The 24,931-nt window shown below is 39.4% G+C and overlaps 3 protein-coding genes and 1 long non-coding RNA gene across 4 annotated transcripts; 2 read left to right on the top strand and 2 right to left on the bottom strand.

Moving 5' to 3' along the window:
* Positions 1 to 1,430: 1,430 nt before the first annotated feature.
* On the top strand, positions 1,431 to 6,322 carry LOC116618312. The gene is made up of 3 exons (XR_004296141.2): positions 1,431 to 1,550; positions 5,349 to 5,550; positions 6,046 to 6,322. It is a non-coding gene; the product is annotated as an uncharacterized LOC116618312 (long non-coding RNA).
* A 1,015-nt stretch (positions 6,323 to 7,337) lies between these two features.
* Positions 7,338 to 14,239, bottom strand: LOC5512475 (gastric triacylglycerol lipase). The gene is made up of 9 exons (XM_001632757.3): positions 14,120 to 14,239; positions 12,935 to 13,064; positions 12,387 to 12,611; positions 11,607 to 11,701; positions 10,828 to 11,071; positions 10,424 to 10,579; positions 9,817 to 9,888; positions 9,672 to 9,740; positions 7,338 to 8,432 (listed from the first exon to the last, which is right to left on the bottom strand). Exons 2-9 carry the CDS (start codon positions 13,046 to 13,048, stop codon positions 8,121 to 8,123), a joined length of 1,287 nt encoding a protein of 428 aa, XP_001632807.2. The 5' UTR covers positions 13,049 to 13,064; positions 14,120 to 14,239; the 3' UTR covers positions 7,338 to 8,120.
* Positions 14,240 to 17,581: 3,342 nt separating this feature from the next.
* On the top strand, positions 17,582 to 20,073 carry LOC116618313. The gene has a single exon (XM_032381838.2). It carries the CDS (start codon positions 18,627 to 18,629, stop codon positions 19,851 to 19,853), a length of 1,227 nt encoding a protein of 408 aa, XP_032237729.2. The 5' UTR covers positions 17,582 to 18,626; the 3' UTR covers positions 19,854 to 20,073.
* On the bottom strand, positions 19,915 to 24,885 carry LOC5512477 (carboxypeptidase Q). Its single transcript, XM_001632758.3, has 4 exons — positions 24,290 to 24,885; positions 22,505 to 22,682; positions 21,419 to 21,594; positions 19,915 to 21,008 (listed from the first exon to the last, which is right to left on the bottom strand). The coding sequence occupies exons 1-4, from the start codon at positions 24,842 to 24,844 to the stop codon at positions 20,442 to 20,444; spliced, it is 1,476 nt and encodes a 491-aa protein (XP_001632808.2). The 5' UTR covers positions 24,845 to 24,885; the 3' UTR covers positions 19,915 to 20,441.
* Positions 24,886 to 24,931: the final 46 nt, after the last annotated feature.

Genomic DNA, 24,931 nt, shown 5'->3' with positions numbered 1-24,931 from the left:
TTATTTCATTAAGGCCGTTCTAGATTGTTCACCAGCGACTTATTTTAAAAATAACTTCACTTGATTTCGCATAAAGAACGCAACGGACTGTAGAGTAAAGTAAACTAATGCTGACTTGCGACTCGCACCGGCGCCACATGTGAAGTTCTTCAGGGTTGTGTGCCGAACGCAATTCTTCTTTATAATTTAACGTTCACGTGGAAGACCTTTCGGGAAATCTTTTTGCTTTTCATTACCCAAAATGCTAGACATCTAGGAAACTAAAAGCTAATACGTAAATGGCGCATTTGTCTTTGCTTGTAATCGCTCCTTAACCGGTAAAAGGGAGCGTACTTTAAAACAGTTGTTAGAGTATTCTAGCGCACAGGTCATTGTATTGACCGAGATAAAATAAAACCAATTAATTTCATGACGTATTTAATTTGTGTCTATGTGCGAAAATAGTAGGTAGGTATTAATAAAAATTAACTTTCTAAACTTTAGCTTCTTTTAAAAACAAGCGCACCATTTGCAAACCAGTCTTAAACAAAGCCAAATTCCCGTTTGAAATCAGATTTATGAATTGATGTTGTCAAAATATATATTTTGCTAGTTCTAAAGTTTGACTGTGAAGTAAAGGTAATACCGTGTTTTTTCGAGAATCTTCAGTTACGTAACGTTTATATGTACAATATTCATGTAGAATCGAGGAAAGGAAGAGTTTAAGAGGGATAAGTTTGGTCAAAACTATTCTACCTTACTCACAAGAATCGTGTCTTTGACGCGTCATCAAGCGCCTATCAGAGTAACTCATCCACAAAAAAAACGATGAGAAAATGATTTCCCAGATATATTAGCGGGGCACAATAGTGGTAAGAATATCATGTGCAATTAACGGCAAAGATATTCTTAAATTGATAAACTTCGCTACCACTTATTTTCCTTTAAAATACCCGCTTTTATTGATTTCTTGATGAAAGGGTTGATTTTTATTCGTACACTCTTCTGCTTAATTCTTGTAACCAGTTTGAAACGCAAATAAAACCACCAGAGCAAAAGGAGGCTTCAAAGAAAAAAAAGAAAGCATTTTTTTTTCATTTTTACTTCCTTTTTTCATTTCCACTCCTGCTAAACATCTAAGACAGGAACGCAAAAACATGTTGAAGGATATGAAATAACCAGCACAGTAAACAGATATAAATACTGATCGGCTTCCTTAAAATAAAACTTATAGAAACTAAAAACTTTAGTTATCCGATAACGAGAAAGCAAAGAGCATTAAATAAACGACAGTGGGTTCGCTAATGAGACCCGGCATTTGTGATAATACGAGAACACAAAACAGAGGAAATAAACGTGATGTGACTGAGATGCCCCATTAGGGAGTTCCCCGGATCTGAAAGCAAGCGATTAACACGCTTAATACGGCTTTTATTGGAAAGTTATTGCAGTGTTAGTCACGTGACGGGGGATAATTACTTTGATTGGCCGAGAGTGTTATATAAACCGCCTTTGCGCTGGATGAGGTACAACTTGAGGATTTTCTCAGAAGGCTGCTCATCATCGTTCAAGTAAGTTCTTTGACTTTTTGCTGTTTCTTTTGATTTATATTTTCTTTAAACGCGAAAATCACCGCAAGACCGCAAAAAGCAACAACGGACTGCCGCTACAATAAGAAGTTTGGAAAATTCGTTTTTAACATCGATTATCTTTTTCTCCTACAAAAAGAATCGACAAATCTTAAATTACTCATGAAATACTTATTACTATTTCAGCCTTTTCTACTCGTTACTATTTTAGCCTTTTCATTTAGCATTTTCTTGCCCGCTTGTTTTTTTTTTGCATCGTATTGTTTATATTTCCAGTCTTGATGTACTTTTTTCTAACCTTGACTTGCCTTTCCTTCACGAATATGCGTTCTATTGTGTCACATAGTTATGTTTTAATCAGAGTTGAATGTGTTTTGTTTTTTTGCTGGCCAGGTTCGTCTTATTTTCCTCAAGAAAATTTAATTTCTGCACTTCTTGAACTAGGGGACAAATATTAAGAACATTTAATCATTTCCAAAAAAGATAATCCCATTTCCGTAACGATTTCCTTAACCTTCTATCCACTTTATCATAAACATTATAATCTTATTTTAATAGAGACCCTCCTTTTCAATAAGTTTGCTTTCTGTTATTGTCAGAGCTTGTTATTTCTCGTATTCAGCGCCCAGAAATAATTAGTCTCCTCTCAGCCGTTCTGGACCACCCAATCGATTACTTTACTGAAAAGTATCGAAAAATATCGAGTGCCAATCTCTAACTTACTCTTCGATATTTCCTAGAAATCGATTCGGTTGTCCGCTTGTCATATAAGACATCAAGTTGGACTGACCTCATATACGCAAAATGGAGTGGTTTGCAACTAGAAGGTTTTTTGACTTTGTACAAAAACCCCTAAAATGCGATTTTATTTGCACGTGTATGGCGCCTCGCCGATTAATAATAGGGTGATTTAGATCCACGACGCCGGCAAGAAGACGCCGCCTCGCGCACGTTCGATTGCGCCCGCACGCTTTTCTTGCCGGCGTCGCGTCCTGTTCAGGACGACATTTCTTGCTTTTTCACGTCCTCTTCAGGACGGGACGCCGGCAAAAATTAGCGTGCGCGTAATCGAACGTGCATGAGGCGGCGTCCTCTTGCCGGCGTCGTGGATCTAAATCACCCTAATATCTCAAATTTATTTATGAATTTGCAAACTAGAAGCATTATATTTGCAACAGGTCAGATAGATCTCTCGCTTTTGTGGGCTACTAAGCGGTTTTCAATTTGAGCGAATTTTTGAAAACAGTTACCCGCGAGAGGCTTTAATTGGTCGAGAACAGGCAGGTGGACCGTTTTCAGAAATATCAATTAACAAACAACAAAAAAGAAGTATACAGAATAACAGTCATCACATCGAAGGTCTGAGATTGTCAAACAGCTGTTAGCCTCATAATGCCTGAGATAATGGACAGTACAGCTATAAAATCGTCTCAGAGCCGCTCATGATGGGAAAAGTTTTACAATGATTACTCGAGCATGAATAGTCTTTGAGTCGAGAGGAACAATTCCTTTACTCAAATCACATTTAGCCTTGTTACTATGATGGGTATGGTAACTTTCAAGGCTGCTTTTCCATTATTTAGAATTAATACCTGAATGCCATCAAGAGTAGCCGTCGCATAAATGATGGTTTCAGCTCGGAGAGAGATAAGATTTAAAGGGGAAGTATTTAAGGGACCAGCTAGGCTTCCAATGATGCATAAGGCGGTTTTCTCATAGGCAAGTTCCCTCTTGCTATTATTCTTGATTGTGAAAGTAATCTCATTTCGATTATTTTCGGCTTTCCTTAATCTAAACAAAGCAGCACTTCTATTAGCTTGAAACAGTGCATCCCAGTTTGAGGAGCCAAAATTACGACACGTTGTTCACGAAATACACTCTTTTTTATAAGAACGTCTAATTTTTAGTTGAGGCTGGGCCGAATATGTTCTTAATGATGTTTTTAAATTTTAGTGTATATAAGAATATAATACTCAATGAATTATTAGGAAGAGAATTACTCTTAATGATCAATTATTAGCAATAATGAGGTTGTTACTATGAACACAATTCGATTCTGCATTTTAAAAAATCATCAGGACTAAAAAAGAAAAAAAAAAATTCTGCTATCTCAGCCTCGGCCTGTTCTAAGCATGATCTTAAAATTTGGTAAACTCTCAGCCTGGGCGTTCTTATAAAAAGGTTCTTATAAAAATAAAGTATGTACTCAGGTTCTGACTAAATCCTAAGCAGATAAAACACTAACATTACAGTAAAATATTATCATTATAGGAATTTTCATTAAGCTAGAGAAAAAAAAAAAACAGTGAGCTACATATCCGCAGTAAATGGCCATGTTGTTGCGGCTACCCCGCCTATTGTGGCGAAGCTAATAAAATAAAAAAACTAAAAATATCCACTATACTGACTTGTGCAAGCATTCTAGAAATATTTCTTTTGATGAAGTAAGTTCGAAATAATTACGTGCCGAGTTTTTTTCTTCTGATAAACAGTTTAGACTAAAGATATGTGGAAGTGATTCTATGTTTGATAAGGGTCTTGTCTAAGCTAATTACTTTCCTGCGCCGAAAGCCGTCGTAATTGTGCGTTTTCGATTAAAATCCCAAGAAGCTTTTGCATTACAAAGCAAAGTACGTTCAAGGAAATTATACAAGAATTGATCGTTGATTTTAATCTTTTTAGCCTGCTGGTATTTACAACTTTTAGATTGACGTCTAAAGCTTTCCTCATTGTTCCTTCCAACACATTTATGTCTTTATTTCTCCCCAAACTACTTATAATCGAGGGTAACTATTTTATACTTTGTGTCTTTTAGAATCTAGAACCTAGAAAAATAAAATATAGATTCTTGCTCGGACCTGACCGAGCAAAGAAAAATATGTTTTGTTGATTACGAGAAAAGGATAACAAATCTCGAAAGTTTGCGAATAAAAAAAAAAAAAACTAAAAAAAAAATAAATTTAAAAGTTAACTGTAAGGGTTGACGATGATGATGATGGAGCGACAATGAAGATTGTTTTATTCTTCAGGAATTTTTCTCGGGTATTTCAAATGGATATAAACTCAGGAGGATTTTAAAACGCTTTTGTTTTGATAAACCATCAAGCAAATAATAATTATTACCTTGTGGATTTAAAAATACTGAAAGTAAAAACTAAAAAAAAAAAAAAAACTAAAATTACATTCCAATCCCAATTCTTAAAAGATTTTGCGTCGAAAAGACTCTAATCCGGCAAGCAAAAACAAACCTATTAGTAAACCTGCCTGTGTGGTCTAGTACACTAAATATAATTTATAAAAGTTCTCATTAAAACAAACATAAGTAATGATAGTACAAAGAGTATACACAAGGGTGGGTTTGTAATTTAAGGTTTATACTTAAGGGGAGGAAATTAGAAACATCGTTAAAAGCCTTTTGCCGGCTAAATACCAAATAAGCAGTGGGTTTTGCCCGCTTCCTTGTGATACTGAGAGAAGCGATCAAAAAACCCTAGGCGCCTAAGGGTACTTACTACCCATCTAACGTTTGTCCAGGCGTTTTTAAAGGAACAATTTAAGTTACATTATTTCATCGCTTTTCTCGTTTGTTAAGGTTGATTCTCAACGTAACACAAATGAAAATAACTCGAACAAAAGTGCAAGAGAATTCGCTATTTTATCTCAGCTCTCGCCGGCAATTTCCAACACCTAAATCGTCTTCTGACTTCCGTCGTTGTTATAATTATGTCGTCGTTATTTATCGTCATGTTTCATCTGTAACACCCGCTCTTTCTGTCGCAGATGGCATCAAAAACACTTCTCGTGTGTCTACTCGTGACCTTCATGGTCTTGTCTTTCTACACACAAGAAAGCTCCGCAGGCCCACCACAAGGATTACGGTGGGGCAAGAGATGGGAGAACCCCTCCGAGAAACAAGTCAGAGAAAACGCTGAGAGAGAAGTACAGGATTTCAAGGATTACTTCAAGAAGAAATACAACAGAGGTATGTTATACCCCGCTTTCCGGCGTTTACTTGTTTTTTTTTTTTTTTTTTTTTTTCCACCATGCGCCGAGTACGTTCGCCATCTTGATTTTTTCCCTCGCTACGCGCTCGCCACGGGGGGTCTCAGTTTTCGCGCGGCCAAAACAAAACAAGATGGCGGCCACGACTCGGCCTCTTGCGAAAAACATAGCGGACTAGCTATGTGTATTGGCTACGAGCACAGTAGAGGAGAGTAGCTCATAGAATGGGATCTTCTTATCGATACTCGTCAGAAAAAAAATCATAGGTTGAAACCAATACAAAGTGCAAGATTGTTCTAAAGTTTTAAAGTTTTTTTCCTATTCCTTTGTATTTATAGATCACGAAAAAACCTCTTCTCTGGCCTTGCGTTTAAGTCAAAGTTCCACCCTCGCCCAAATCGTGTGTAACTATCACCACCTCCCCTTCCGTCTACTTTGCCTGCAAACTAATCAGCCGTACAATTCTTTGTTTCAGATCTTGATATTTAAATGAAGAAATCAACAGCAAGATTTCACCAACAATAGAGTCGTCACGCGTTATTGCAATCGTTGTGTGTCACACATACATTACCCATTCCTTTGTCACGCCAGCAGGTGTGACGTCATACCCCAACCCTACAAAGACTGGATTGGACCTGAATAATCGAATGATCAAAAATGTATTTATGTAAGAAAACACGTAGTTTAGAAATTAGCCAGAAGAGAACTATTGAATGAATACAAGCTAATAAAAGCTTATTTAAAAAGAAAAACAATGTTGTAATAGTCTCTCTTTCATTGAGTAGAAACGCAGATCTACCGACCAGACAGACATTCCCAGAAATAAGAGACAACATGGCCGCCACGCATGCGTAATAGTGCAAATACAATGTAAAAATGGCTGCCATTTATTATAAGGAAATGTGGGGAGACATCACAATTTATCAAATTTTCTCGTTTCAGAGATTTTGGGCTCACGATGCAGGACTCGAAAAAAAACCCCTTGCCATTGGAGTGGTACACTTTCCGTTCAAACGATGCCAGAGAAAGCCCTATAATTGTTCCTTGGACATTGCACTTTTGTTCGCTTGAGAGCATACAATCCTCCATACATTCTCTGTAATTTCATTGAAATCGGGCATAAAAGTACTCGTTTAAAAGGTAGAACTGTTCGCCGCATCACAGGTGCAGGACTCGAATATGGTAAATCGACTATCCTTCCATCAAATTGGCCAATAAAATAGGCAGTAGCGCCTTCCAATCTTGTTCCCGAAGAAATAACATTTGATGTAGTTATGCCTAGTTCAGGAACCATTATTGTTGTCTTTAAGATACAGACTGAAGCAAGGAAAACGGTGCGCTCCGCAAGAACAACTTCTCTCCGTTCGTCCGTTCTCTATTTTGTTTTTAAACGGCCCCACGGCTTTCTGGGATAGACACAGGGGAACCATAAAGCCTTTCTAAAATACTCTTTTTTTTTAATTTGCGCATATAATGTTTTCCAACCTCAGCAAGACTGCCGCACTTCCATTATCATTATACGTATCAAATCAGAGATGCCCCTTGCACGTTTAAATGCCGCTAATACTACTTTTATTTGGAATTTTAGTCAACCTGATTAAAAACTTCTAGTGCAACAACAAAAGAGAAGCCGGAATCTTGATTTTATTTGTGATACCGCTGTTATTCCTTGCGGGCCTAGCAAAATGTGAGCCCAGGGAAACCGCTGGCTAATGTCCCTTATTTCTGGGAATGCTAGAGCCCTATTTCATGCATATCATGGTAAAATGAAACAATGCAAATACCTTTATTCACACCCATGTATCATTTAAGATTCTTACAATCAACTCCTCTTACTAATATAAAACAAAAGAGTGTTTTAAACTACGGACTTTATAAGCACACTAGCATACACACATTGGCACCAGTCGGGCCAAGACGGGACGCTAGCACAGTCTATTACCCGTGCAGTTCGGCAACCATGGAAAGCTGTTTCGTCCTTATTAGGACTCGTCAGCATGGCATAGCCGGTTTGCCTCAGTTAAACTTCATCGGCAAAAAAACTGCAGGGCGACTTCGACTCGAACGAGGTGCTTTAAACCACAGCTTAGATCCATGTGGGATCTAAGAGCTTTTAAACTACTTTTAAACTTTTAAACTACTTTTAAACCACTTTTAAACTGCAATATGAATTCGAATATATTTTCCCTCCAAGAAATGGAGAGATAATGTTACCATAATGTTTTGCTTTAGCAAAATAATTGAATTTTCAATTTTACCCAATAAAAACCCTCAACTCAAAACACAATAGACTATTTCGCGGTTAGTAATAGAACAGTTCGGAGGCCTGTGGTTTTACACCAAAGAGAGGCTCAAACGGGCATTTTTTGACGGGAATGTTATGACTTCTACAAAATTTTGTTGTCTTGGGTGTTCTGTTGTTTACTTGCTTTTGGCGGGAAAAAGAAACTAACACGCCGTATGAGCCTCTTTTTGGTGAAAAACCACAGGCCTCCAAAGAATTATAATTTTAACCACAAAAGGTCTGTTAGGATGTGGCAAGAAATCTCTTTAATTCTTTATTTTATTCCAACCCAAAAAAGAGGCAATAAAATCGTTTCCCTCGATCGGCTGTGGTACATTATCTTCACGTATGCGCTTAAACATCATCTTCACAATTTTCCGGTAAAGCAGGCGCTCAGCGTCCATACCAAATAGGAAGTCGGCATGGTTCCATCCGGGGATCTCCTCAGAGTCTACGAGATTTTGAATGCGGGGTTTTAGCTCCCCGACATCTAGAGGGTCGGCTAGGGTGTCGTGAGACCCGGAGAATAGGACGGTGGGGACATCCATGTCCTCTACTCGGTAATGTGGAGGGTCAATCTAGAAAAAAATATTTATAGACTGTTTTCAGATACAGGGCCGTTGCAGGGGGCGGGGCACTGGGGGCACGTGCCCCCCAAATATTATTTTTTTAAATATAAGACAAATAACGTCGTGGCTGTGGTCCCCGATATTTTCGTAATGTTTCTGTATTGTGCCCATTATTTCGGGACCTGCTACGCCACTGTGAAAATTCAAGCACGAACTAGAATTAGGCATGGATTTCGGCTCGAAAACTCGGCAATAGCAACAACGAACAGCCACTATCACGAACATATAACAATAACAACAGCACCACCACAACCAACAACAGCCGCAACAGCAACAACAATAACAAAAACGTTTTAATCAACGTTGCATGATCATGACGTATTAACATATGGTCACGTTGCTATAACGACAATCATCATTGCTACATGATAATATCATAATGGGGGTGTAAGGGTTTGCAGTTATGCGGTTTTGCCTTGATTCTGGCGCGTTTTTCGTTTTTTTTCCGCGGTATAATTGCGGTTTCTCTAGACTGCACGGTTTACGATTATTGACTCATTTTGAAGGTATTGCTTTTTTGGCGTTTTTGTGTGCGGTTTTGCGGTCTTCGCACCTTCCTTACACCCCCTCTATCATTATTATTATCATCATCATCATCATCATCATCATCATCATCATCATCATCATCATCATCATCATCATAATCAACATCATCATTGTCATCATCATCATCATCATCATCATCATCATCATCATCATCATCATCATCATCATCATCATCATCATCATCATCATCATCATCATCATCATCATCATAATCAACATCTCCAGCACCACTTTCATCATAATCATCATATGCTCGTCAAAATGGATTTTATCCCAAGGGATAGCAAAATGGATGTGGTCAAAAGCAGTTTAAGTGCCTTAAGCAAAGGACATGGCCTTTAGATTTAAGACCCTAACGGAAAGCAGTTAAAACCGACTAACTATCATTTTGATTGGCCATTTGAAGTGTATGATTACTAAAGTATGGAAATAAGGCAGCATTTGATTTACATCATTGTTTGGGTCGGACTGAAAGACACTTTTAAGGATAACAGATTTTCAAGTAGCTCCTAATAAGGGATAGCACTTGGGTAAACTTTTCACCCCAAGGAATAGGGAGAGCATATGTGAAATTTTGGGTTTACCTTCTCCCTCGGACTACAAAACTGAAGCGAATGAAAGCTACGATGTCAAAATCTTTACCTGTCCGTACTTCACCCAGTTGTAGAAATACCCATAGTTATATTTCTGACACTTGCCTGAGGTAACCATCTGATATAAAAAAAAAGACATAAATGAATATCACGTGGTGAAGTGTGTAGAAGATTTCCCCAGAAGCTGCGCTTACCTGACCAAAGTGCACCATGTTTTTAAATGACGTCCCAGATCCCCAGTGTGACATGATGACTGGGACACGTGACTAGAAAAGAACAAACGATCGTGACTATCAAAATAAGGACACGTGGCTGAAAGTAACAAACGATCGTGGCTATCAAATAAGAACACGTGGCTAGAAAAGAACAAACGATCGTGGCTATCAAAATAAGAACAAGTGGCTAGAAAAGAACAAACGATCGTGGCTATCAAAATAAGATCATGTGACTAGAAAAGAACAAACGATCGTGGCTATCAAAATAAGAACACGTGACAAGAAAAGAACAAACGATCGTGGCTATCAAAATAAGAACACGTGACTGGAAAAGAACAAACGACCGTGGCTATCAAAATAAGAACACGTGACTGGAAAAGAAATAACGACCGAGGAAAATCAGAATAAATACACGTGGATAGAAAAGAACAAAAGATCGGCACATGAAAATATCGATCGTGTGGCTTATAAGAAAGAGCAAGTGACTAAAAAAGAACAATAGATTATAGCTCATCCAAAAAGGGCAATGGATCTATCCTCCCTATCGTGGATTTCTTAGAGTGAAAATTGAGTTATAATTACTGACCATGTTTAGGTTTGAGCTGTCAAAGCCGAAAAGTGTCTCTCCCGTCTTGTAGCACAGTTCCTCAGACTTCGCGCGGCTGCACACGCCCGCGTCACTCATCATCTTTGTCAGCTTACTGGGGACGAATTCCTCGCTAACGTGGTTTTGAAAAATGTGCTAGAAAACAAATTAAACAAATGTTTTATGAGCATAGCAACGACAGCAATCAACATATATAAATCAACATATATAATTTTGGAGTCGATGTGTATGGATACGTATTGGTTCATGGTTATCTTATAACTTGCTATAAATCCTTTTCTCTCAAAGCCTGAATTAGCTGTACAATCAAAGAAAAGGTCTCAACATTAATTGCGTAGTTGACATCAAATTGTGTTACATAACATGAGAGGTGCGTGACTAACCGTGACAGGGAATAGCGCATAAGCAGACGCTTTAATAAACTCGGATACGTGCGCGACCGTGTAGACTGGCGCTAGTGCAAAGAACATCTTGATTTTCTTGGCAAGTTCTTGATTGGCTGAGAATCCTGTGAAACCGATCAGGGTACCCTGGGAATGGCCTACGTAGAAGACTTGTGATTGGCTGGTTGCCAGAGTGACATAATCAATCATGGCGGGAAGGTCGTATTGCGCCATCTGTTGCCAACTGAAGGTGGTCAAGTTAATAAGGGATCCATTTCCCCAGGGTAACCAAGATATGGGATGCATTTTCACAGGGTTACCAAGATATGGGATGCATTTCCACAGGGTAACCAAGTTATGGGATGCATTTCCACAGGGTTACCAAGATATGGGATGCATTTCCACAGGGTTACAAGGATGCAGGATACATTTCCACAAGGTTACCAAGATATGGGATACATTTCCACAGGGTTACCAGGGCAAGAGTTGCATTTCTACAGGGTCTTTTACAGATAGGGTTGAATACAATCCTCTCGGCCGTTGTTTAACCACGAGCCTTTTCAGTTTATTGTTGCTTAAAAAAAATCACTTTAAAAAATGCAACTTAACCCCTTGGGAACCCTGTCCCTGCGCCTCAGTGATCTAATAAGCCGATTTTAGCAGCTGATTTTAGCATATATTTTGCTTATTCTGGTGTTGTTGTAGTTGTTTTTGTTGTTGCTGTTGTTGTTGTTGTTGTTGTTATTTTTGTTGTTGTTGTTGTTGTTGTTAATACATACGTCCAGTCCCAAAACTTGCTGGAGTCCTTGTTCCATTTGACGTGAGCAGCAGAATACTCATTACCCCGGATGTTACCAAGCCACACGTCAAAACCCTAGGAACAAACAATGATTGAAGTACGGCTTGGAATCATTTGTCCTCCATAAATACTCATTTTACTGGCCAGGTCAATGGTATTTAGCTATATACATTTAAGCTTTGATCAAACGGAGATGACAGTCGATAAGAGCTCCAGCTCTCATGGACCTTTTACCATGCACTCTCACTTGTTCTTATAGATTCTCATTCACTTTGAACAAGTTCAAATCAAATTCAAAATGATAGTTGATGAGTCTCACCATTTGATCGCTGGGCTCCGACAAAGGGCGAACGCTCGAAACGTCAGCGCAACTACTATGTTTCACAGAGGCGTTCAACTTTTTCAACATCGTGTTGATTTATAGCTTACCATCTAATTTTGCTACAGCTAGTCTGTAGTCTTTCTTGTTACACTGTTTAATCGTAAGCCTTTAAGAACTAAAGGAACTCTCATTGACTCTCCTCAACTCTTATAGTGACCTATTACCAGATCTAAGGATGCCGATTTGAACTTGATCCCTGGTCAGTGAGTTTCTAATCTGGACCCCACACTCCGTTTTTCTCTTTTAATCTTGTTATTCATTATATTGACCTTTATTTATTTATCCTAACCTAGCTGCATCTAATAATAATAAACGCGCGTACGACATAAACTAACTACCTGAGAAATTAAGGTATCTCCTTATCTAAGTCATACTTACCTTATCTGCAAGTATGTACCCAAGACTGTCGTGCGGGGAGTTCAGAACCCAGTTTGTGCTGTCCATTAGTAGGCCATGTTGTAGGAAAACTACAGGCTTGCGCCCAGATCCCTCGCGAAGCTCGTTCCGTCCATGTGGGATGCGCTGGAGGTTCAGGATGAACCCGTCACTAGTAGTGACGTAATGCTCCTCCACAGGGTACCCGCGGTTACGGATCAGCTGGCTCTAAAATATAGAGGATGCGTTAAACAACGACGATTACGACAGTAACAACAACATCGGCAACACAACATAAACAACTAAGAAATAAAGAAAAGCAGTACAAAAAATAAATAGATAGCCCTGAATATAATAAAAAAGCATGAAAAAGTGTTCATCCCCAGTAATTGCGCGGCTCAAAATACAAGATGGCGCCCGATCACCGGACTGAGCGGGTTTTCCGCGATAAAAACACCGAGTACTGCCTACAAGCAGGCTAAAATCATCGACGAGAACTCGCAGAACACTGTAAACTACAGTAAGCATCAACTGCGCATGTCTGTACTTACGGCATTTCTGTCAATGTCTGGGTCACGTGGTGGTTCGTCGGTCGTCGCTTCTCGATGAATGAATGGCAGCGCATGCGCAATGTAAAGACACGTGACAAAAACCAAGCTGCGCATCACGCCGATAGAAGATCTAATACATGCAAAAAACACGTTATAAAATTGAACTCGATTTTTATCATCACAGAGAGCTATAGGCGAAGTTGGTTTGAGCACGTACTGCGTGCTCGCAGTAGGGGCAAATTTAGATTTTCGCTGAAGGGGCAGGGGGGTTAGCTCAGTGACAAAGGGGGGAGGGGGTAATTATTTTTTGTTACATATTCCTCCCCCCTATACCCTCCCTAAAACTAAACCCTACAACTCCCCCCTTGACCCGCTACTGCACAGCTGGTAATCGATCCTGGGAGGGTACAGATTTTATTTTTTAAGCATGTCATAAAGAAGCTACGTTTTCAAGAATATACCATGCCTGAGGCTAGAGGCTAGAGGTTAAAAATTGTCTTCTATATACTACGGGCGCAGAATGAGCAGAATGTTCTTGATTTAAACTTACCCAGTATGAAAATTTTAAAGTATGACAAGATCGCAACATAAGCTATGCAGGTATTCTAAATAACAAAATAAACAGACCTTGCTTTTGTAAACTGATAGGCTATAACCCATCGGTCTAAAGCTACAGAAATGTTTGATGCTGTAAGGTTCTTCTTTAGAAAACGTATCTATTACCGCACTGCATGGGACATTAGTTTGTTGTTGCCTTATAATTAAAAACTTGAACGAACATAAAAATAACAACTCAAAAATTGAATGATTAACAGCCCTTTTAATACAAAAAAGCTATCGTCACTACAAGGTTGTTTTGACTCTCATATCAAAATTGAGTGTATTATCAATTACTAATCAAGATAAGAATCAGTTGCAAGCACACGCGCCAAAGCTATGATCATAATCATGGTATTCTCCAGCAACAAGTCGTAGTCATAGAATCCTATTATCATATCATACCAATTGCCTCGCATTTTGCACGCAATACACAAGTATCGAGATTACAAATAAATAGGATCTTTTCTCGAGCTGCGCAATGATATTGTCAATGTTTCGCAATATGCCAATGCAAGTACTTTATGCTGATATAAGTATTGCGATCCCTTACACAAACGAATACAAATATAAAGAAAACTCCCCTACCTTTGAATGCCAGCTAGCAGCCTCCGCGAGGGTCTGTTGTTGCGGGTCTATATCTCGACCTTGAGAATACAACTTTTATTACACAGCCCTGCTAGAATTACCGAAAATCACGTGATATTCACGCTACAAGCGTTTCCGGCGTTAACACCCCTCCCAATAATTTTCTCGGTAAAAAATATAAATAATTTAAGATTTTTATATTGTCGTTGACGTAAATATCGTAGTACCCTTTGAATGAGAGGCAGGGGGGGGATAATGTTGTGCTCCCCAATCCCCAATAAATTTTTTCTTCCGCTACCCGAAAAAAAAAAAATACAATCATGATGCAATACGAAGATCGTATTATTCGTTGAACATTTCCTTTCCAACATCGGGAACCCAGTGCGTTGAGATTAGCCTCCAAGGCCGCGATCGTCTCGCGTGTCGTGACCTCGACGCCCTGAGCTCGGATAATAGGGATATGTCCTTTCAAGGGCACAAAACGGATCTGCAGCCCATTTTTTTGCTGGCTGGGAAAATGTTGGTTGCTCGGTTGCTGGGGAAAAATCGTCCCGAATGGTTCTGCTGACAAATTTGTGTAGTCGAACTAGTTGTGCTGGGAATATTTTGGGAGGCGCTGGAGCGGTTGCTTGGGAAAAAAATCGTCCTGATCGGATATACGGGCAATTATTCATGTGTTAAAATGCCTAACCACTGCTGGCTGGGAAAAAAAAATCCTAACCAATACTGTAAGGGAAGAAAAAGAAATGGTCCCTTCTGGGAAAAGGAACAGATAAATTTTTCCTAGCAACTTTTAAAATGTATTTTTTCGGCATGAAAACATATTCAAGCCATTTTAACGTGTTTCGGTGAGGGGTGTTCGATGTGTGCCCTTTCCCTTTTTGGTTCTCGGCTCTAACGACTATCTATGTGATAACCAGGCCCGTACCCAGGATTTTTATTGGGGAGGGGGGGGGGGGGGGCGAAATCCGAAAAAGTGGACCTAATTTTTCCTGGGGGGGATTGAGGGAGTTATCTGATAAAAATCTGACCACCCGCGAAAAAAATGCTTTTTTATGCCTTTTAAGTATCTCCACGGGACGTTTATTGTAGGATTTGGCAACATACCAGAGTGATCTAGCGATCTTTATAGTTTTGTCTACAAATAGCACGTCTATTGAGAAGTGGACCTTCGGCCGTTGTGGGGGAGAGGGGGTGCGTTCGCACCCCTTGCATCCCCCTGGGTACGGGCCTGATAACTGCCTGCTATTTCTATCGGCAGAGAGAGTAGAATGGCAGTGGCGATGGCGATGGCGGAAATCTCTAGAAAAACACATGGACGAAAGTGGCGCTCGCTTCCTAGCAACATGCTTGTAAATACTAAAATTGACTTGTGACAGGGATGCCAACATGATTAGAAATAGTTCTTAATTCCGGTAGGGGGTGTTAAAAAAATATATATAAAACAAAAAGAAGCAGACGAGTTAAATAAATACAGCCACCTTGCTCCATTAGAATAGATAGCTATATAATCAATCACATTTACACTTCAATATGTATATTTACATTTACAAGTTAATATTGGTCATAGGGACGACGGATGAAGATAAACTAAAATTTGAAAGTAATATTTTTTTATTTTCGTGCTTGGAAGATAAATTCTTGTAGAAACAAGAGGAACGAGAAGAATTAAAAAAGAAAAGGTAATGCGGCGGCAATAAGTCTAACATATTCCCAATCTTCCCATCTATTTTATCCGAATGATTATCAAACACTCCCCCTTCAAATTTTAAGAGATTTATGAAGAAATACGTGTATGTTTTCATGTTGCTGAAAAGAGAAAAGTTTTTAATTGCAGTGTGAAACCTACTGACAGATGGCTAGCTAGCTATTCTAAATAAAATTATTAAAAAGACGATGAAAATGAATTATTGCTTTCAATACAACAATCAAATTTTCTGACGTTTTTTGACAGCAATGAGATATTTGTATTCGTATTATATTCGCCTATTGTTATTCTAGGTTTGGGACCTTGATTATCTGGAATAATTATGACTCAGTCTCCGGTACTCTCGCTATGACAAGCGATACGAGAACATATGAAAACGAATTTTGGACGGGTTTATACGACTTAATTGTAATATTTCATTATCAAGAACTTGGGGTTACGGCGTAGATGATGACTCCACCACAATCACTGAATAGGAGCAAGATAAATAAGGCGAATTTCGAAGAAACTTCCCGGGGAATATCGCCCGTTTATGGATATCAAAAGATTTCTAGGGCTTTGTGTTGACAAGTAACAAGACTGGGCATCGAAGCGTAGGAAGAAAGCTGTTGCAGTTTCTTATGGAGCTCCGCTATTGGGCTGTGCCATATTTATTAGTCGGATGTCTCATCGTGGTTCTAAATCTGCTGTCACTTGTGACGTTCGTGGCTCACACCAGTCTACGTAGGCGCAGTTCCTTCTTTCTGATCAGCGTTTGTGTGGCGGACATGGGCATAGGTGTTGTTATGGTAACCTATGGATCCCTCATCTTACGTCACGGCCTCTTTTCTGACCAGCCATTGGCTACAACCTTTTCCGCAGTTGGTGTACTTGACATGGCAATGTCAACAGCCTCGTTTCTAGGCCTCGTATTTGTATCTCTAGAGCGCATGGGTGCCACGGTCTACCCACTACGTCACCGTCGCCTTGGCAACCGAGCATATTATCTTGGAATCGCTTTTCAGTGGTTTTACCCAGTATTGGGTGTGCCTCCTCTGTTTTTTCTGCAGAATTCCATTCATAATCTCATTGCTGCAGTAGCAGCCCCGTTAGGTCTTGCTGTGATCGGGGTGTCGTATTTGACAATCTATATATCCGTCAAGAAACAACATGTCCAACATCACCAAGGAATAGGAGCCACACAAGCAAACGCTCAGCTGAAAGAGCGTGAGTTAGCCAAGACTCTCTTTATTGTAACTGGTCTTTCGTTCGTCACATGGGTACCAGATGCAGTCGAAGTTGGTCTGATGAAATTCTACCTGAATTTCCATATGATCAGTAATTTGCTTCGCTGTATAAACTCTGTAATAAACCCTGTCGTTTATATATTCCGAATGAAGGACTTTAGACGTGTGTTGAAGTCGATTGTATGCCGATGCTCACGTGATCAGCTTCAGCCAATAGGATTAGGGCCACATTTGGTGATTGTGAGAGAAATGTAAAACTATGGCGAAACCAATGGACACTGGGCCGTCCAAAAAATATGGTTGAGGCTGCTTCAAACCTCGGTAAAAAAAAAAAAAAAAAGTCAAGAAGAAATACAAAAATTGCCAACTAGTTAAGACATATAAAGAAAATATCTGGCGTTAATAAGAAGAAGGTTGGCCAAAACCAGATGATGTTTTTATGACGAGGCTAAAAAAAATCAGAAAGAGGAAATTAAGTAGCAATAATTTGTTCTTGATTGTCACCAGTTTACTTCCGGTCGATTATTAACAATGTCCGATTATTTTTAACGGAAAACGTGAAAAATAAGCAGTGTGTCTATTGGAAGATTCTTTGAGGAGGTGTTTTAAAATTTAGAGCAGATGGCTTGTTAAAAAGCACGGATTCTAATCGATTCTTTTGTCTTTTAACGGTTGAGGTTTCCGTCGGACCTCCGGAAGTAAACTGGTAACATTGCGGCTTTAAGGAACGACCAGGGTATTTTTGTCAGCGAAGCTAAGGGAGCGTGATGGTGTTAGGAGTTCAGTTATATATTCAGGAGCCTGATTGTGAAGAGCTTTATAAGTGAAAACAGACGAAGAACAGAAAACAGAGATAAGACAGAAGAGAAGACGACTTAAGAAAATAATGAAAAAAAAAATAAACAAGAAAAAGAAAAGAAAAAAAAAAGATAACGTGACTAAGAAGTAAAATAAGATTGGATAAACATAATTACTTGAAACTGGAAGACAGGAGAATGCACATCAAGATATATTTTGACATACAATGAGAAAGATTGAGTAACAATGCATTCTTTCGAGGTGATTCTAAATAAATAATGACAGTTATATACATTGTGAATATGAATAAAGTAATCAATAATTGATTAGGCTGTCGCAGTGTGTTTATAGAAATATATAAACTCTCTTTTCGGATATGAAATGATTATAATTTAAAAGCATTGTGTGCGAGGAAACCCCATCAAGTTCGTTATAACTAGACCCAATGGTCTTCACCGCGACAATTGATGCCTAGAAACCGCTATGTCACAGATCAGCATGATACTAAGGGAATGTGAGAACTTCACATTTGGGTTAGAGAAAATACTAACAGCGAATTACTTTATCTAGTTGCAAGTCGCTCAATTTATCAGTCCACTGGGAACTTTCGTGCTCTAAGGAGGTCACCAAACAGACATGTGAAATGGTCTGAAACGATTTGTTTACTTCAGACTTAAGGAATTCCTTGTCTCGAAGGTAACGTAGACTTCAACTACACCAAACACAAGTCTTTTCTGTTAAATCCTTTTCACCTGAGTTGGTAAAACCAAAAGAGATGCCTCGAAAAGTGTCCAAAAACGCACCGATGAAAAAACTAAATTTCAAAAGCGCTTTCTCAAGCATGGGGAAACTGATGAGTGATTTAAGCCACTCAGAATTGATGGACAGTGACAGTGAATCAGATCAAGATGATAAAACAAACAAAATGTGGGCAACACCAGCGAGTAGATTAAAGTCAACATCAAAAATGTCGTTTGGAACCTTGGACAGCGACTATGAGAGCGAAGATGAGTTGAGCATGACTTTCCCTCCTCCTAGACGATCCCAGACACCAGTCAGCGAAGTTGCAAGATTGGAAAAAATCCGGGAAATTTTGGAGGATAAGATAGAGGATATGAAACAGCGATCAAAAAAGCCTGGGACTTCTAAGGGGCTGCGAGATTCGATGACATACCAAATTGGGAACATGGAAAGCAAGCTGGAAAATCTCTTGAAGAGAATCGTGCTTGAAGGCCGGCGGGGAGAGGGCGCTGCACACAAACCCAGAACTCTGTCTTTAGAACGCCCATTCAGGTCATCGCTAGGATTTAGCAGCCATTCAATAATTGAAAGGAGAAAAGAAGAGTCTAAACTTGCTGTAGAAAGAGTGCGTGAAGTTATGGAAAAACAAAAGCAGGATGAGGAATTGGAAAATGAGTCTCGCACCAAGGGAAGAGAAAGACCTGTTCTAGAGGCATGGGGAGAGTCACGCCGCAACAGTACTTCAAGACCTCAATCACAAGCGAGTAAGCAAAATTCGACGAGGAGAGCATCACAACCAAAAGTCAACATAATACAGGGCCCACCTCCCTCCACCAGAAAGTTTTTCCCGCCAATTCCTGCATATGGCGCGAAAAAGCGACCAAGGGATGCGGTCCCACCGTGGATGCGCCAGTCGGATGACTTTCACGGGAGAAGTGAAAAAACACGAGAAAAAGAAAAACGAATCAATCTTATTCCAAACCGAAAACGTGTCGCAGGAAAGAGAGCTGCGGTTATTATCAAGCAATTGAATTTTGAAGAGGCGTACGGTATGGAGTCTAAGGCTTCGCTAGAGAACTTCAACGATGTAATGGGAGACTACGGTGAACAGACTCTGCCAGAATTCACGCATCCACCAATTTCCCGCCAAAAATTGTACATGATGGGTGCATTGTCAAGGCGACATTTGTACCCGCCAACAGAAAAGCCATATAAGGAAAACACTTGTGGAGACGAAAAACTGTTTTGGGTCAGAGTATAAGTGAAAGGGATTCACTTAAATTTCTATTTGGAAGAAAAAATATAATAAAAGACGCCATGGATCCAATAAGAGCGAATTTATTATCCTATGAAATCTTTTGAAGAGCAAAATTATGATTATTGGGCGTAAAATATAGGATAGCCGCACATTATACAGTAGCTAAAGGAAACAGAACTAAGTAATTCGAACTCTTTACGTTTCTTTACGTTTACCTATACATTAAAAATATATGAAACTCAAAAATTAAACTGACTGGCATAGAAAACTAGCATGCTTTACGAATTAGGGATACGTTGTATTGAATAATAATATTATCAACTAAACTTTTGTATATAAAAACGTAATAAAAAAATAAACGTAATAAAAAAACAAAAACAAAAAATAAAAAAAATAAAGTAAAAGCAATTGAGGTAAGATTAGGAAGAGGGCTTATATTATAACAAAAATGAAATGTTTCTAGATTGGCAACAAGGTTTCCGGCTATCTGGGAAGCATTTCTTCCAGATTAGCCACTGTAAAAGCCACAACAGCCCAAACAATGGCACACAAGTCCAACTCATGTTTCTAGATTGGTGACAGGGTTACCATCTATCTGGGAAGCATTTCTTCCAGATTAGCCACTGTAAAAGCCACAACAGCCCAAACAATGGCACACAAGTCCATCTCATCCGGATCCTGCACCGTCATAGTATCCCCATCGGAGTGATGGAAGTCAAAGTACTTCTCGTTTTCATTCTTCAGGCTACCAGCAGGAACGCCCGCATTCACCCAGCCAGTAATATCCCCATCCACATAACCGTGAGCAAGTTGGGTGGCGTTGATTGGCATTAAAAGCTGCAAGACTTCCTTCATAATCTCATTCGCAGCTGCATTCCCTTTAAAGTCCAGTCCCAGAGGTTTAAAGGTCCCAATATCGGACTCCATAACGAGGTCGTAATTACTAACATTCACCTTATGGTCATTGTAATACTTCATCCCACCAATAAGACCTTCTTCTTCACCGGTCCAAAGCACCATGCGCAGAGTCCGTTTAGGCCGGAGGTTCATTTGCCGAAAGATGGACAGTGCTTGCCATGAGATGAAAGCCCCACCCCCATCATCCATCGCACCTTCACCGACGTCCCAGCTGTCAAGGTGCCCGCTTACCAAAACTACCTAAGGTAGTAAAAATATCACTGCAGTCAAACCAGATATTGATGCTAGTAACAGCGAGGGCAGGACAAACAGAATTTGTGGGTCTAATCTCTGATAATAAAACCATGAAATCTCCTCCTCCCAGGCAAATTTTGACTAGCAAGAAAAAGTCTGTTTGCCAAGGGTTAGCTGTTCAGATTACAAATATAATAGTAATAATCTATTAACTACGGATTATGCAACATGACTTCACTGGGTTTTCTGAGTAAACATGGAAAGTACATAAAAATAACAAGGTGCAATTCAACAAATTTAGACGGTAATTATTGGTTATATTATCAGAATTTAGCCTAACAAATTCCATCTGTCATCATTACTTTCATATCAACTTCACCTGAACTTAATCTGATACCATAAAAAAAACTACTCACTTGTTCAGGGTACTTTGATCCAATTATCTCAGCCACAGTATTCCTTGATTTGACTGGTGGCAGGGATTTTGCTGACATGATTAGTTTAACAACAATCTTGTCCCCACGCTGAGCCATACGCCACATCATTTCAGCATCTTCAACAGTAATGCATGCAGTAGGAATCTTAGGAATACCTAAAAAAATACACACCCATGATGTAACCATGATATTCACTCCATAAAAAGGCAACCTTTCAGTTGTCCTTTAGCAGTAATAATAAATAGAGGTTGAGATTGTCAAGATTTTCATCTGTAGGCTCTCCTTTGTGCACTTTTATTAGCCTACTAGTAAGCATTTGTTTGTGTTTCCACGACGAAACCCCCGCTTTCCAGTGTTTTGGGCGCCTTCTTGGATTTTTGGCCGCGCACGAGCTGGATGTGAGAGCAAAAGGCAAAAGCTGGGGTAGGGGACTAGGGGGGAATCTATGATGTCTGGTATTCCCGCACAAATTACCAGGTGTTTTATTAAGTTTCAGAATAGGCGGTTGAAACTGATAAGTAGGGGGTGGACTTATTAGTTCAAATAAACCTTAACAGCCATTTGTGAATTTGTGAAACCCACATTCCAGAAAATAAACAATAGGCTCAACGTTTTTAGAAAAGGAACTGGCACTCAGAAATAGTGGCTGTCAGTTCTGCCGGCCGCCGGGCATAAATAAAACCCTTGGATGACTGCAGGCTTTGAAAATGATTAGCTGTATGCAGCATATTTTGTCCTTGTTTCAACCTGATGTATGATTATTTGAGTAAACTTAAGCCCAGGGCGTTGCCCTCTAGTTATATCAACTTTATTTGTGTTACTGGCGCATAACAGCCTCTTGTTTATTTCAGAGAATGCGGGTTTGGCTGCTTTGCAAGTCACAAGTGGATTTATGTAGGAACCAGTACCAACATGTCAAGCAAATTGATTAACAGGGGCTGCCCCCCCTGCATGACAAATTTTTCTTACATTTGTTGTAGTTAACCCCCCCCCCCCTTGATCCTGATACATTTATATCCCCCTCTTCAAAAATTCACTGCGGGGTCTACGATAAAGCTTAATAACCTTTCTTGTAATCCTGCCAGCCAGTATGGGGACTGTTGATTGAAAATGGAGTTACAGATCTGATCAAGGAGGCCATGCCCCCTACTTGTGCTGTCCTCTGAGCTGCAAAATCTCGATATTTTACTGTTTCACCATAAGAGATAAAATCCTGGTTGAACACTACGATCTTGCCTTTAGCCTGCAAGCAAACATACCACCGAGTGTGCAGATATACACATATTGAACTTTTATGTTTACTGTCGAATCCGTTGTATTGCGACCTGCGTTTTAAAAACATGATTTAATATGGTTTTCTGTTCCCTCAGTAAAACCATTCTGAGCCAATCAGAATCTCGCTTTGTGCACTTACCTTGCTTCCCTCTGGACAAAAACCAGACAGTGTCGTGACAGAACCAAGCAACTGCACTAGGAGAGAGATGGCAAGAATCTGATTGGCTTAGAATAATTTGACTGGCAGAACAGAAAATCCCAAAGACAAAAACAAATTGATGTTTTGAAAATGCGGTGTCGCTATACAACTGATTCGACAGTAATACTAAAAAACTGAGAATTTAGTTTCAAAAGAAAAAAAGAGCAACAAAACAATTACACAATGAAAGCAAAACACCTGGAATGCAAACAAAATATATCAAAAAATTCATTGTTTTAATGGAATTCTTTGCATCTTTTTCCACACTAAAATGGTTTCAAAACTTCAAAATATGAATGTCAAAGTTTTTGACATTCATATTTTGAAAATGGCATGGAAATTTTCCATTGTTGGCAGACACAATTTAAGCTATTTTAATTAATCATTCCCTAAACAAATTCTAAAGAAGGATAGTAAGGAGAGAGATGGTTACTCAGAAAACCTGTCACATGCTCTTATGGAAGCAGCGGAATTGACAGTTTTTGAATCTTAGATTTGTGCCAATAGTTGGGAGTGGGGACAAATAGAAAAACAACCCGAGGGCACTGGCTCATTTCAGATGGCATGTTATCCAAAATGTCATGCAGCTGAACCTTGGGCAAACCAAGGGCTGGGCATTTTATTTCAGTTTTGACCTAAGGGGGTGGTTTTTGCTTCCATCCAGCATTGAAATCAAACCCCCCACCCTTCCCTTGGACCATAGGGCAGGGGTTTCAAATGACTAGTGCATATTTTACATGTGAAGGGTGAAATGGTCCATTGATAAAACCATAGCAGTCAACTCTCCCGCATTAGGCGGGAGTCTCAAGATTTTGAACCTTTTCTCAAGCCTAATTTTCTTGAAAATATCCATACATTTACTGTTTTCTCCCGCATTAGCTACATCTTGGTACTTCTGATACATTCACTGTATTTTCTCAAGATTTTTCCTAAAGCGAGGTTGACAGCTATTTAAAACCCCACCTGTTGTAAAAATATAGCAGTCTTTTCAGATTGTCAATAAGATCTAAAAAATGTGGTAATGCCTTTGAAAAGCAAATATATTGGAGAGGGGTTATTCCATTGAGAGAGAAGGAATGATACCATATTTAATAACATATCAACCACTAAGCCTAGTGACATATTGACATAATGACATAGGTGCGCACACTCTTATCTTCGACATAATGACATGGGTGCCCACACTCTTATCTTCGACATAATGACATAGGTGCGCACACTCTTATCTTCGACATAATGACATGGAAACAACGACATAAGAGAAAAAAACATGTTTTTTTTTATGTCATTATGTCCATGTCGTTATGTCGGGCTAAACATAGTGCGAGTGCCCACGTCGTTATGTTTTTATGTTGCTAGTGTGCACTAGGCAATACCTCATCTGCTCTTGTAGTGAGTTCTTCGAAAGATTTCACTACCAAAACTTCAGCAGTGATCCCTTCAGGGGGTGTTCCAGTACTTGAGCCTAGACCCAAAATACTCATCTTGTGTTCCCTTGGTTGCAGCATTTCCGCCGATTCACCCCCCCGGACCCAATGGGGCACCATAACTTCTTCACCGTGGACATTTTCGAGTCCATCTTTTTTGAGCGCGTTCAACATATAATCGATTGCATTCTCGAGATTTTGAGATCCTGCAATTCTGCTACCGAATCTATCAGTAAAGTCTGCGAGTCTGTTGTACACTTGATGCTTTGCTGGTCCATTGAGAACGAATGTTATGACATCGTTTGCAATGCTTTTATGATCTTGAATTTCTTTGCGAATACTTTCTGGAATCTCGAAATGAATATCATTTCTGGTTTTCCCATCCCTGTCCAGAGGTTTTCCTAAGCAGTTTTCAAGGCTTAGAATGAAGATAACACTAATGAGAGAATAGCAAAGAAGAAATCGATCCTTTGGCATCTTTCCTGTTCCAGTTACAACCAGCATTCTACATAGAGTAATAAGATCCTAAGGTCTACACTTGAAATGACAAAACTGACCCCCCCACCTCCCCTACACACAAACACACATGTC

Source organism: Nematostella vectensis, chromosome 15 (assembly GCF_932526225.1).
Source record: "Nematostella vectensis chromosome 15, jaNemVect1.1, whole genome shotgun sequence".
NCBI lineage: Eukaryota > Metazoa > Cnidaria > Anthozoa > Actiniaria > Edwardsiidae > Nematostella > Nematostella vectensis.
This window is presented reverse-complemented; position numbering and strand designations above follow the sequence as displayed.

Bases quoted from the DNA above. Each gene is read 5' to 3' on its own strand.
- LOC5512477 (XM_001632758.3), bottom strand. From the start codon at position 24,844: ATGCTGGTTGTAACTGGAACAGGAAAGATGCCAAAGGATCGATTTCTT. The intron at 22,683-24,289 runs GTATTGCCTAGT...GTTTGCTTGCAG, and splicing joins TCACTACAAGAGCAGATGAG to GCTAAAGGCAAGATCGTAGT. The intron at 21,595-22,504 runs GTTATTAAGCTT...GTATTTTTTTAG, and splicing joins CTGGCAGGATTACAAGAAAG to GTATTCCTAAGATTCCTACT.
- LOC116618313 (XM_032381838.2), top strand. From the start codon at position 18,627: ATGCCTCGAAAAGTGTCCAAAAACGCACCGATGAAAAAACTAAATTTC.
- LOC5512475 (XM_001632757.3), bottom strand. From the start codon at position 13,048: ATGCGCAGCTTGGTTTTTGTCACGTGTCTTTACATTGCGCATGCGCTG. The intron at 11,702-12,386 runs GTAAGTATGACT...GTTTGTTCCTAG, and splicing joins GGTACATACTTGCAGATAAG to GGTTTTGACGTGTGGCTTGG. The intron at 10,580-10,827 runs GTTAGTCACGCA...TTTGTTTTCTAG, and splicing joins ATGCGCTATTCCCTGTCACG to CACATTTTTCAAAACCACGT.